The 14,823-nt window shown below is 39.0% G+C and overlaps 1 protein-coding gene across 1 annotated transcript in view; it reads right to left on the bottom strand.

Annotated features, from left to right (window-relative positions):
* LOC131935035 (lachesin-like) overlaps window positions 1-7,787 on the bottom strand; it is a 131,248-nt gene extending 123,461 nt beyond the window's left edge. The window contains exon 1 of the mRNA XM_059291310.1: window positions 7,434-7,787. Within this exon, the coding sequence (XP_059147293.1) occupies window positions 7,434-7,542 (109 nt within the window). The 5' untranslated portion in view covers window positions 7,543-7,787. The remainder of the gene's footprint in view (window positions 1-7,433) is intronic.
* Window positions 7,788-14,823: the final 7,036 nt, after the last annotated feature.

Raw genomic sequence — 14,823 nt, 5'->3', positions numbered from 1 at the left:
TCTCTTTTAGTGTAGCGCCGTTCACAGTTTCATGTGAAAATAAGCTGACCATTTAAAGTGATTGAAAATTTTATAAATCAATTTTTTTAAGTTTTCACGTTCACATAAACCTATCAAATGTTTCAAAGAGCAACTGATTTACACACATGTGATTCTTGTATAGTATCACATTGTGTAGCCGGGAGTCTCAGTGTGCAAGTTGGTAATGCCAAGTCTCAAATTTTGTTTCACTAAAAAATGAAAATCGCTAAGATTGATGACAAGTTTTTGTGTACATTTTAATGGTATATTTTTCCGTCAGCTTACAAATCTGGAGTCGTTCTTTTTGTGTCTTTGCAAACGTTGTTTTTGGGGTGGTTTTTCGGTCTTTTTTCTGTAATTTGTCTTTTTATATTTTTTGACAGTTTTTTTTTATTTTATTCTTTGGTTTTTTTATGGCAAGTTTTTAGTCTGTTTCTCTCCATTTACCTGCCTTTATTTCAGCCTTCTCTCCCTTTAAACCGCCTATTTTTAGTCCATGTGTGTCCGTTTCGAAGTATGTTTTCATGTCCAAACACCGGCCAGTCAATCTCCGCGGCTTAACTGCAAGAGGGTGTTGTCCGGGATAAGAATCTTACCATAATTCTATTAGCACGCGGGGGAGGGGGAAGCACGCAGCGTATGAATACAAGTGATGATGGTCACTCTCGCCCACCGAATATTACATCCTGCCTGCTTTGTCCGGGTCCCGGTGATCTATCGTCCGGCAGATGAGCCAGAGCCGCTCCCCGGAGAAATCAAACGCCCTGCAGCATCCAGCCAACTTATCCAGATACGTCCGCATATAAACAACCATTGAATAGTACCTCAAGTGAACGCCCTGTCCACATTTATAACCTCGATCGTGGCTGCTACTTTGATTTTACTTTAAACTGAAGCTATTTATAGACGCTGATTTATCACATGGGCTGTTCTCGTGATTTCGTCTTAAATTTTTTTTTGTAATGTGTTGAAATGATAGAACAGCGACTAGTCTTGTATAGTGTTGGATTGGTCTAATTATTCAGAGATAAATTGTGGAATATAAAAAGCGTTAATTAGTCACTGACGAAGCGCTGATTATTCAGCTGATAAAGAAAACAGTTGTATCGAGTAAGAAATTATGGCTTTTTTCTTGAGCTGTGTGCTGACAGTTGACATAAAACATATAGAATATGTGACTATCTTAAAGAAATAATTTTACTGTAATACCATTTGTTTTGTTTTTTCTGCTTTTTTTTATAGCTTTACGACCTACTTGTATAGTCGTTGACTAATTAGTAATTTATTTTTTTTTTAAATCATATTCGAATATCTATAAATAAATTATATTCAGTGTTTTTTCCAGACTTTTTTCTCCGGAAGGGGGGGGGGGGCGGACACTTGTAAAAGTATTCTATATAAATTCCATTTCATGAGTTCATAAGTTGTATAAGATGATAGGAAATTTAATGTTGACGATATTAAATGTCAAGAAATGAGATGTTTTATTATTATCCTTATAAATTCAACAAACAAACTACATCGGTAGAGGGGTAACATAAAACTGTACAGGGTCTGAAACAATTAATCAAAAATTTCTAATAGCTCAAACAATTAATCAAAAGTAACTAAGAGCTAAAATATCAATTTCCCACAACTCATTGAGAGTTTAAAACGTTTTTAAAACTTAATACGAATTTAACAATCCTCAAGAAAATCCGATACACTAATACTTTTTACAATTCATACAATGGACTACTTACTGTCATTAAATATTCATACGCTGTGTGTCGTCCTGAGATTATTGTGATTAAAACATCCATCAGTTGACTTTAACTTGAATGAAGTCATGTTAAACATTTACATAATGCGAATAGATATAGCGAGTTTACAAAGTGAAAACTAGACCGCCATACATATACACACACACGCACACACACACACACACACACACATATATATATATATATATATATATATATATATATATATATATATATATATATATATATATATATATATATATATATATATATATATATATATATCGTCAAATCTGCAGCCCTGAGAGTGTCACCCGTTGTTTGAATCAATAAAAAAGATTATTTTATTTAGTGTTTACAGTTATTTGACACGAGTATTGGGAATTTCTTTCTAATGTACGATTCTGGACTATGATTAGATATCAGCTATACTATCTCTATGTTGTAGAGGGAGGCTAGACGCCTGATGTGCTTACACTGTACTGACACATCTCTCATGTAATGAACACTGATGTGCCAGATCGCTTATGTACTAACTCCCTGATGTAATGAATCCTGGTGTAACAACTCCCTAACGTAATGATCCCTGATGTACCCAATCCCTTATGTAATGACTCCTGATGTACCCAACTCCTTTATGTAATGACCCCTGATGTACCCAACTCCTTTATGTAATGACCCCTGATGTACCCAACTCCTTTATGTTATGACCCCTGATGTACCCAACTCCTTTATGTAATGACCCCTGATGTACCCAACTCCTTTATGTAATGACCCCTGATGTACCCAATCCCTTATGTATTGACCCCTGATGTACCCAATCCCTTATGTAATGACCCCTGATGTACCCAACTCCTTTATGTAATGACCCCTGATGTACTAACTCCCTCATCTACCAACCCCGGATAAATCAAATACCTCATGTAATGACTCCCGACGTACCAACTCCCTAATGTAATGACCCCCTTATGTACCAACTTTCTCATTTACTGACCCCTGATATACTATCTCCCTCATGCAATGACCGTAATATATCGACCCATAATGTAGCAAATCCCTTATGTACCGACCGCTAAAGTAGCATGTGGTTGTCCATGCCTACATTTTTAAAAGTAGCTTTAAATCAACACAACGTCTCTAGTTCACAAGTCTGTGTCCACAACGTTGTACTGACTTGAACCCATATTCGAATTCGAGACTTTCAGGTTAGCAGTCTAGCCATCTTACAATTAACAGCTACATTTTAAATGTTACTTTTTTTTTTCAGAAATGTCATAATATATTGTTTTATATTTTCGCAGAAATTATTTTTAATTGGCTTCTCCGCTATCCTGTAAGGAAGACGGCTGTTTACATTAACAAATGTTTAGAAAAGATATCAGGAAACTAATAGGTAAACACATCAATAAACACGACAGGTCAATTACGTAAATATTTCTCCCTGTAATTAATAAATGCTGACCTAGATAGTATTTGATCCATGGATGGGAGGAGGGGGGGGGGGGGGGGGGTTTCAGGTAAATAAATGAAAACAAAAGGTGAGTAGTTGTGTTTACATACGTCATAGATGTCTTCGTTTTCATTTCTTCACTTCTTACCTATGAGATGCACATTAGCAATCACATTGTAAGGGGATGGGTGGGGGGGAAGAATATACGCTTGGTATGTGTGTACATCGGCATAATTTCCTAGTCACGATATATATATATATATATATATATATATATATATATATATATATATATATATATATATGAATGAATGAATGCTACTCTAATGCCGCTATGTGAATGTCCCACCTGATTAAGCGGAGGTGTCGGTTTACCTGTCGACCAACCGTTCCCACCACACAACTGGTTGTGATAATCAGAATTTTTCGGATGAATGATGACAAACGTAATCAAGGCTGATAGCTAATTCACTCGCCAACCAGAGCTTATCACACGAAATCAGGACGGTACAAGTACATCAAGTGATACACAGTGGTCGCCGTGTTGCACCAATGTAAGGTGTTGTAAAATTGTAGAGATAGACCTGTACATCTGAACACTGCCTCAAGCACGGAAGACCACAAACTACCCTGACCACAAACTACCCTGCCACTAACTACCATGCCCACTAACTACCCTGTCCACAAACTACCCTGCCCACAAACTACCCAGCCCACAAACTATTATGACCACTAACTACCATGCCCACACACTACCATGCCGACTAACTACCCTGCCCACAAACTATTTAGCCCACTAACTACCATGCCCACAAACTACCCTGCCCACAAACTACCATGCCCACAAACTACCCTGCCCACAAACTACCCAGCCCACTAACTACCCTGCCCACAAACTACCCTGCCCACAAACTACCCAGCCCACTAACTACCATGCCCACAAACTACCATGCCCACAAACTACCATGCCCACAAACTACCCTGCCCACAAACTACCCTGCCCACAAACTACCCTGCCCACAATCTACCCAGCCCACTAACTACCCTGCCTACAAACTACCCTGCCCACAAACTACCATGCCCACAAGCTACTATGTCCACAAACTACCCTGCCCACTAACTACAATGCTGACTAACTACCCTGCCCACTAACTACCCTGTCCACAAACTATTATGACCACTAACTACCCTGCCCACAAACTACCATGCCCACAAACTACCCTGCCCACTAACTACAACACTAAATCGTATGCGGCTGTCGACACAGAACCAAGGGAAGTAACCGATCACAACTGATCATAGATAACCCCATTGACTGGTGGGCAGCGGCCCACCCCTCACAGCCTCCCCCCCCCCCACCTCACTCGCCTTTGTTACGCATCATCTCTTTCCAGCCAAACATCCCCACCCCACCCCACCCTTGGTAATTATCGTCATCACCCCCATGTTTACGGCACCACCGGATAATGACATTGACCTTTCCCAGCAGTTTGAACCCGCGAGATCACGTGATGATTGTCACGGTCACGTGATCGAATGCCCCGTCCCTCTGGTAGATGTCCGTTAATGCAACTTTTCTCTGGTAGATACCCGTCAATACAACTTTCCTTTTGTCTAGCTTGTCGCCTACATACTTTGTTCAACTAGTTTTCATGTAAATGATCTACACTGATTTTAATGTAAGGGTACCATGCCTGGCTCCAAAGGCATGACTGGGATGGGGTTTGGGTGGGGTTTAAAACTTCAGGCTCAACCACAATCTTATACATTTACTATGTAGTAATACACTGTGTGTTTGTGTATGTGTGTGTGTGAGAGATGGTGTGTGTGCGTGAGTTGGTGTTTGTGTGCGTGTGTGTGCGTCGGTGTATGTGTATGTGCGTGATAGTATATGTGTGTGCATGTGTGTATGTGAGTGTGTGAGTGTGTGTTAGAGTTCGCGTATGTGTGTGGCTGCGTGTGTGCGTATGTGCGCGTGTGTGTGAACGGTGTGAACGTAAGTGTGTGTGTGTGTGTGCGTATGTGCGCGTGTGTGGTAACGTAAGAGTGTGTGTGTGCCCAACACTCTAGTTGGTCAGTGAAAAAAGATTTTACTTTCACTTCGGCGACAAGTTATAAAAACTCGAAATTACAAACTATTGTAAACTGATTAACAATGTTCTATTAGGTTTAACACTTCACAATGGATGTGAGCAGTTAGGATTCAATCATAATCACCTGACATTACTTTAAAAACTGGAAAGGATATGAAACAAACGTTAGAATCTTCAAGATTAAAGTAGTTAAACGCAATTTGAAAAATGTCTTGTAATCGGATATTTTAATGATTCTGTAACAAGCTATATATAATGCTGAGCGACATAATATTTATGTCTGAAATGTCGATTTAATCAAAGTACTCGTTCTTTTCTTTTTTTTTTTTTTTTTTTTTGCTTTACTAAATATTGTCTTAATACGTATATTAAGAAATTAAAACATAATCAAGCACATTCTAATTAGCAGGCATAAAAAAGTTATTAACTAAGACGTGTGGTCCAGACAGAAATAGATACCACCTTAACTCTCAAGAGGACACGTCTCGACCTAATATTAAATTATCGGTGTGTCGTTGGTTAAATTATTAATGTGTCTTGTATAATTTAATGAGTCTTCGGGTTAATGTGAACAAACCAGTGTTTACAATTTCAGAGTTAAAAATAGTTCCATCTCATTTTCTAAACGAATGTTACCAGCTTAAATTTAGTCTTGTCGTGTTTAGAACCTCGAACCTCGGTCTGTGTGAGGGGTACAAAAATATTTCACATCGACCCCCCCCCCCTCCCCCCAATCAGCGATACGCCGGATGGATTACCTCGCTTAGTAGGACAGGTGAGCCATTTCTCATGCCCAGAGTACATGAGTTATTTCCCCTCCCTCAGAATACAGGAGTTCCTTCCCCTCTCTCTTCAGACTCCAAGAGTTCGCTAGACAAATGCCTACAGCACTATGGGTGGCCAAATTGACTTTAAAAAAAAATAAAACAGAAATAAAACGGAAAAATTAAACACGATTTGAATTGTAAGGAGAGGTTTTTACGTTGACGGATACAGCCACTGGGCTGTGTTAAAATCAGAGAAGATTGAAACAGCAGCCACAGGGAAACCAGAAGAAATTAAAAAGTTTCGCGTTAACTCCATGACCTTAAGATTTTCTTTTAGAGACGTTTGATAAACATTGATGTGTGCCTTCTTCTGGTGATAGCAACATGATGTATCTCATTTGTTTTGGGCGGATGGGGATTTTTAAAAATCCAAATCATAAAAAGTTGGTTTCATGTAATTCGGATTATATATATATATATATATATATATATAGATATATATATATATATATATATATATATATATATATATATATATATATATATATATATATAGATATATATATATATAGATAGATAGATATAGATATATATATATATAGATATATATATATATATATATATATATATATATATATATATATATATATATATATATATATATATATATATACATACATACATAAATTATTCTGTTTAGCTTTGAATGATCCTCGCCTAATGTGTTTTTATTTGTGCTTATGTAATTAAATCTAGCTGAAATATTAAACACGTCACCGTACAGAAGACAGGTATAATAATAGGATTTGTAAAGGGGATGGGTAGGTGGGTAAAAGGTAATGTATGTTATTTGATTACCAAACAATTATCTGATCTGGCACCGTAGGTGTGTTGGTGTATGTGCGTGCGTGCGTATATGTGGGTGTGTGCGTGCGTGTGTACATGCGTGAGTGTGTACGTGCATGTCTGCGTGTGTGCGTGTGTGTGAGAGAAAGAGAGCGTGTTTATCTGTGTGTCTGTGTATCTGTGCGTGTGTCTGTGTGTTCGTGTGTGTGTGTGTGTGTGTGCTTGGTGTGGATGAGTTAGTTGCGGAGATCTTTTAATTTTATGGGTAAATTAGAACTTATCAAGCAAGATATGATAAGTCTGCATTATGTAGGGATGGCAGTGGCTGCTGTAGGTGAATAAAAATATTTTTCATATCTGAATTTTCCAAAGTAACCAGACCAGAAAGTCTTGTTCGTTGCCAAAGTGTAATTAGAGAACCGGTAGTAGTAACACTAATAGAAATAGTGCTTGCCGTACTAAGATAGATGTTGAAAAAGGTTCAAGAGATGTTGTATTTAAATGTAAAACTTACCCAAGTTGGCTGATAAGTAACACAAGAGCCAAACGCTGGCCAACGACGTCAGATATGATATCAATAATCCCCGGAAGGAGTCGAACATTCCAACTGTCAATGACGTCATGTTGAGCAACTGTCCTGTTTGTTCTAGCACGGTCAGATGCTGATAAACATTTACTCACTCCTCGCGTGGCAGTTTGTGGCAGGACGACGTGTGGTCAACATTGGAATCACATCTCAGACATCAGGAAGTTATCTCAGAATGGTTTGGTGGGTGACGTTTGTCTTTAGCCTGGTTGTTCGGTGACGTCTGTCTTTAGCCTGGTTGTTCGGTGACGTCTGTCTTTAGCCTGGTTGTTCGGTGACGTCTGTCTTTAGCCTGGTTGTTCGGTGACGTCTGTCTTTAGCCTGGTTGTTCGGTGACGTCTGTCTTTAGCCTGGTTGTTCGGTGACGTCTGTCTTTAGCCTGTTTGTTCGGTGACGTCTGTCTTTAGCCTGGTTGTTCGGTGACGTCTGTCTTTAGCCTGGTTGTTGGGTGACGTCTGTCCTTAGTCTGTTTGTTGGGTGACGTCTTAGCCTGGTTGTTGGGTGACGTCTGTCTTTATCCTGGTTGTTGGGTGACGTCTTAGCCTGGTTGTTGGGTGACGTCTGTCTTTATCCTGGTTGTTGGGTGACGTCTTAGCCTGGTTGTTGGGTGACGTCTGTCTTTATCCTGGTTGTTGGGTGACGTCTGTCTTTAGCCTGGTAGTTGGGTGACGTCTTAGCCTGGTTGTTGAGTGACGTCTGTCCTCATACTGGTTATTGGGTGACGTCTTTCTGATTTTGGTATCACAGTTCGCTCACTTCAAGGCTTAAAAGAATACATGGGCACATTTTAGAATCTAAACTCCTTAATGTAGCACTAAAATTGTATGTGTATACAAGAGGGAAGCTCACTAAGCTGCACAGGTATAGATCATGTAGACATGTCTCATATACTCATAAAACACGACAAACGTAAGCAAAGCCCACTTATATAAGCCCACACAACTAAAGCTCAAATACACAGCCTACACATAGCCCACCTAAACAAACCGACATAACATAACCCACAAATACAAAGCCCACATAACATAACCCAAAAAAGCCCACATATACAAAACCCACGTGTACATAACCTACATAATAAAGCCCAAATAAATATGGCAAACTAAGGCCCAGATGCATAGTCAACATATATATTACCTACACACACATCACACATAAACAACATTACATGTACATATCCTACAAATACAAAGCCAACATGTACTTTAACCACATATCATAACCATATATACATGACCAACATGATAAAGCCCACATAAGCATAACCCGCATACTCAGTCTATATATACATAACCCACATAAACAATACCCATACATAAAAAGCTTATGAAAACAAAACCAACATTTACATAACCCACATACACAAAGCCTACATGTACATAATCCGTCCAAACATAGCTAACACAAACATAACCCACACAATTAAGTCCAGCTTAAAGATAACACAAACAACAACACACACACCTACAAAACAACTACACACACACTTACAAAACAATACACACACACCTACAAAACAACTACACATATACACGCACACACACACATACCTACAAAACAACACACACACACACACCTACAAAACAACAATACTCCACTCTCTTCTGAAATCTAAACCAACCACGGAGAAGCGAAACTTTAATCAATGTACTGCTAATTACCGACCACTTCCCACCTCGCTAATGGTAATATTAGACCCGGTGTAGATTTTCAAACGATGTTGTCACGTTTAAGGTATTTAAACTTCAACTAGGTTTAACAAACCCTTGTTAAACAACAAGTCTAATTATTGTATGACCAGCACAAAATATTTGTACACTTAACACATTATTTAGTTAAGCACGTACAAACATAAGATGAATTTTAAAATATTATTTTTTATAATCCTTAACAGACACTAAACTAGGGGGGCCTAGCTTTTATATTTGCATGTTAGTTATATCGTGAAATAAATTCGCGCATTTATTTGAGAATTAATTCTAATCTAAAAAAGTTTAAATTGCTTGCTGACAATATATTATTTAAACTAAGTTATAGTCTATCTAGGTATAATATTCTTTGTTAATAACTGTACCAAAAAAAAAAATACGCTTCCCAGCTTGTCAGTGCGACAGTTCTAGACAAACTGGAAGCTATTTCAATAATTTTATTTTCTATAAGTCTTAGACTTGTGACCGTAGGACATCCCTGAGTCCACTCAGCGTTGATGAGTACCTGACCTGCGTTGGGGAAAATAAAGGCGACTGGTCATAGTACTGGCTTCTTATTGTGTAATAATTGTATATGCCAAGGTCAAGAAACATACGAACTCTACTTCATCTGCCAAACGGATCGTTATGTATAAAGATGAACTTTACTCTTACTCTTACTTTTACATTAGTTTTACTTACTACGTCATATGAAAGTCGTGATGTAGCCAGCACTGCTACCTGCTGAGCTGACCAGACCTTTTTATTTAGGTTTTAAATCTTCATTATTTTGATACTATTTTGAAGTGATCGAATTTTTTAACAAAACGTAAAACTAGGCGTTAAAAATATAAATGAAATCAGAATCACTCTCAATTTCAAATTGTAACATAATACGATTTATTTTTAGACCATTAAAATATTGACAGCAGAATATAGAACTATACTTTAGTACTTTAACTGTTCAGTGTCATAGACACAGTTTATAAAACAGTTGTAATGTCATCATTGCATTGAATTTTCTTTCGTAACTTCTGTTTTTATTCTCTTTCAGGAGCTCGTGTTTTTCTCATAAACCAGCTCGCCGTTGAAAACGCGGTCAGGGTTTTAAAAAAAACGCTAATAGATTCCTCAAAGGTTTGTCTAGCACAGAAAAATGTTGTCCTGTTTACCTGTGTGTTGTAACAAGCCCTAGCTAAACAAACAGCGCGGATGGCAAAGTCTTCACGTTAAGACTGGACAAAGGTTTGACCAGTAGGCGCGGTGAGATCCTGATGAGGACGGGTCTGGTGACGCCGCGTCATCATTGTCATGTTGACTTACTGCACGTTCAGACTCTCACACAGGTAACGTGGGTTACTTAAGGTGTTTACTTAAGACGGTTACTTAAGACGGTTACTTAAAACTTCATTGTAATTTGGAATGAATTATATATAACTTAAATTTGAATAATTTGTACTTATCTTTTTTTATTAAAACAACCACATTTTAATGCATAATAATTTTTTTTACATTGTTGTATAGATATAATATGTAGAGAAATCCAACTTGAGCCGGCAAGAATTGATTATAATATTTCCTTCTCCTTTATGTCAGTATATCCGTGCCGTATATGACTTAGTGCACTGTAAATATAGTGTTATTACATCTATGACTTGATGCTATGACAAGTTGATCGTGCCCCATGACTTGATGCTTTGACAAGTTGACTGTGCCCCATGACTTGATGCTTTGACAAGTTGATCGTGCCCCATGACTTGATGCTTTGACAAGTTGATCGTGCCCCATGACTTGATGCTTTGACAAGTTGATCGTGCCCCATGACTTGATGCTTTTACAAGTTGATCGTGCCCCATGACTTGATGCTTTGACAAGTTGATCGTGCCCCATGACTTGATGCTTTGACAAGTTGATCGTGCCCCATGACTTGATGCTTTGACAAGTTGATCGTGCCCCATGACTTGATGCTTTGACAAGTTGATCGTGCACTATGACTTGATGCTATGACAAGTTGATTGTGTTCCATGACTTGATGCTTTGGCGGTAAGCGTGGTTGCGTCGCTTTCGCTCATGGTTTCTAAACCGAACAGTCTCGAGTTCGAACACCCCCCCCCCCCCAACCTGACGATTCATTTATCAACTGTTATCCCCTGCAAGATCTTAGATCTAACGTTTGACCATAAACTTCTCGTCTGCTTTGAGTTAGCCCAGCAATGACCTGCGACCGTCTGTAGATGCCACGCCCCTTGTGTGGTTGTGTTTTCCCGCCATTTTGTTTTGTTGCAACAACATAACCGACACTAGTTGACCGTTTGACCTGTATGGCCACGTAATATGTTGACCTGTCTGATCATGTGAACTGTCTGCTCATGTGACCTGTCTGATCATGTGACCTGTCTGATCATGTGACCTGTCTGATCATGTGAACTGTCTGCTCATGTGACCTGTCTGATCATGTGACCTGTCTGACCATGTGACCTGTCTGACCATGTGACCTGTCTGACCATGTGACCTGTCTGACCATGTGACCTGTCTGACCATGTGACCTGTCTGACCATGTGACCTGTCTGCTCATGTGACCTGTCTAATCATGTGAACTGTCTGCTCATGTGACCTGTCTGATCATGTGACCTGTCTAATCATGTGAACTGTCTGCTCATGTGACCTGTCTGATCATGTGACCTGTCTGACCATGTGACCTGTCTGACCATGTGACCTGTCTGACCATGTGACCTGTCTGACCATGTGACCTGTCTGACCATGTGACCTGTCTGATCATGTGAACTGTCTGCTCATGTGACCTGTCTGATCATGTGACCTGTCTAATCATGTGACCTGTCTGATCATGTGACCTGTCTGACCATGTGACCTGTCTGACCATGTGACCTGTCTGACCATGTGACCTGTCTGATCATGTGACCTGTCTGACCATGTGACCTGTCTAATCATGTGACCTGTCTGACCATGTGACCTGTCTGATCATGTGACCTGTCTGACCATGTGACCTGTCTGACCATGTGACCTGTCTAATCATGTGACCTGTCTGACCATGTGACCTGTCTGATCATGTGACCTGTCTGACCATGTGACCTGTCTGATCATGTGACCTGTCTGATCATGTGACCTGTCTGATCATGTGACCTGTCTGACCATGTGACCTGTCTGATCATGTGACCTGTCTGACCATGTGACCTGTGTGACCATGTGACCTGTCTGACCATGTGACCTGTCTGATCATGTGACCTGTCTGACCATGTGACCTGTCTGATCATGTGACCTATCTAAAAAGTTTGTAAAGTCTTCCATAAGTGACAGAAATAAGAGCAAAAAGTCCATTTGTGCAACATTACGATAGTCTTTGAATATGTCGTGCGGGACTTCATAAAGTAGCTATAGTGTTAAGCGAATATGAGATTCCTGACTGAGCATAGGTGTCACCATGGCAACCTGACTGAGCATAGGTGTCACCATGGCAACCTGACTGAGCATAGGTGTCATCATGGCAACCTGACTGAGCATAGGTGTCACCATGAGCACCCGACTGAGCATAGGTGTCACTATGGCACCCCGACTGAGCATAGGTGTCACCATGAGCACCCGACTGAGCATAGGTGTCACCATGAGCACCCGACTGAGCATAGGTGTCACCATGAGTACCCGACTGAGCATAGGTGTCACTATGGCACCCCGACTGAGCATAGGTGTCACCAAGAGTACCCGACTGAACATAGGTGCCACCATGAGCACCCGACTGAGCATAGGTGTCACCAAGAGCACCCTAGCATTATAAAAGACTATATACAGCATACTGGATATATCACGTATCACACATTGGCAAAAGAGGATTCAACTGGTTCTAGCTGCTGTTAGGGTGGTATAGTGAGACCATGGTACGATTGTTTACTGGGGTACCTGGTCTCCTGACTGCATCGAGTTGGTGGTCTTTTAATTACAGACATCATGGTGGTGGTCAGCTAATTACAGACATCATGTTGGTGGTCAGTTAATTACAGACATCATGTTGGTGGTCAGCTAATTACAGACATCATGTTGGTGGTCAACTAATTAAAGACATGATAGTGGTCAACTAATTACAGACATCATGGTGGTCAGCTAATTACAGACATCATGATAGTGGTCAACTAATTACAGACATCATGTTGGTGGTCAACTAATTACAGACATGATAGTGGTCAACTAATTACAGACATCATGTTGGTGGTCAACTAATTACAGACATGATAGTGGTCAACTAATTACAGACATCATGTTGGTGGTCAACTAATTACAGACATGATAGTGGTCAACTAATTACAGACATCATGTTGGTGGTCAACTAATTACAGACATGATAGTGGTCAACTAATTACAGACATGATAGTGGTCAACTAATTACAGACATGATAGTGGTCAACTAATTACAGACATGATAGTGGTCAACTAATTACAGACATCATGTTGGTGGTCAGTTAATAACAGACATCATGATAGTAGTCCGCTAATTACAGACATCCTTTAAGTGGTCAACTAATGATTACAGACATCTTGATGGTGTCATAATGACCAAAGTTTCTATTCTCGGTTGTTGTTTTTACGTCAATCCGTGTAACCAAGATGTCAAATTTCAAGATTTGGCGATTTCATCTCCGCGAAAAGAAATTTCCAAATATCACAAAGAGTAGTGGTGGCGGAAAGCTCAATCTTCTATTGCTATAGCCAGATGTAGTTACAAAAATTAATATCTACACACGGAACAATGGGAGGGGTACGGCGGTAGGATAAATCTTAATTTACTTAGTGTACGAACTATGACATTACACAATAACCACACCACCACCAACAACAACAACAACACCATGTTTTATTATCTCTGCTGACACGCAAAGACAAATATTATATCACTTATAAAACATCAAACGTAAAAGAGCGAAGCGCTATTTCTCTATCGCTTAATAATAACAATACTTAATAAGTCGATTATAGCAGCCTTTTAACCGATTTATAGATGATATAATTTTACATATTAGTAAATCGACAGGGTTTTTTTTAATAATTCATAACTTAAGTTTTTTTTTATCAAATTAAGTATTAGTATTAGGATCATATCATTAACACTCTTATACAATGTATGCGCATATTTATTCTACCAGTAATAATTACATATAACACACTCATATGTCTGCAAAGCTCATAAAAATACACGCCCGTGCCTACAAACAACATATATAATAATGAATGTATATGCTAATATATTAGGCGATACTTACATACAGTTCACACATGAACAAGCAACAATCACATACATCATATAGATCTACCTGACCTAATCGCGTTAAGTAGAGCCTACTTTGATAAACCAGAAAGAAAAAAATCACACCTGTAATCCTTATCTAATTTATCGGCATACCTGTAAAATTTAAATTTACCTGTTGGATAAATGTATCCAAGAAATCAACAGAAATCATACATCAATATTCCAAATTTGAAAAAAAAAAAGTTTACTTTTTACTTTAAAAAAAATTTCACCTTACAATAGTTTCTGACAATTAAAACACACGTGCACTATGATGTGTACGTTTCTATACAGTTGCTCACACCGATACAAATAACAGCACACGCTATTCGAAAAC

The sequence above is a fragment of the Physella acuta genome, unplaced genomic scaffold (genome assembly GCF_028476545.2).
Source record: "Physella acuta isolate Inbredline_101_S28 unplaced genomic scaffold, ASM2847654v3 ptg000129l, whole genome shotgun sequence".
NCBI classification, from domain to species: Eukaryota; Metazoa; Mollusca; class Gastropoda; family Physidae; genus Physella; species Physella acuta.
Note: the sequence above shows the minus strand (reverse complement) of the source record. Positions and strands in the feature narration are given on the sequence as shown.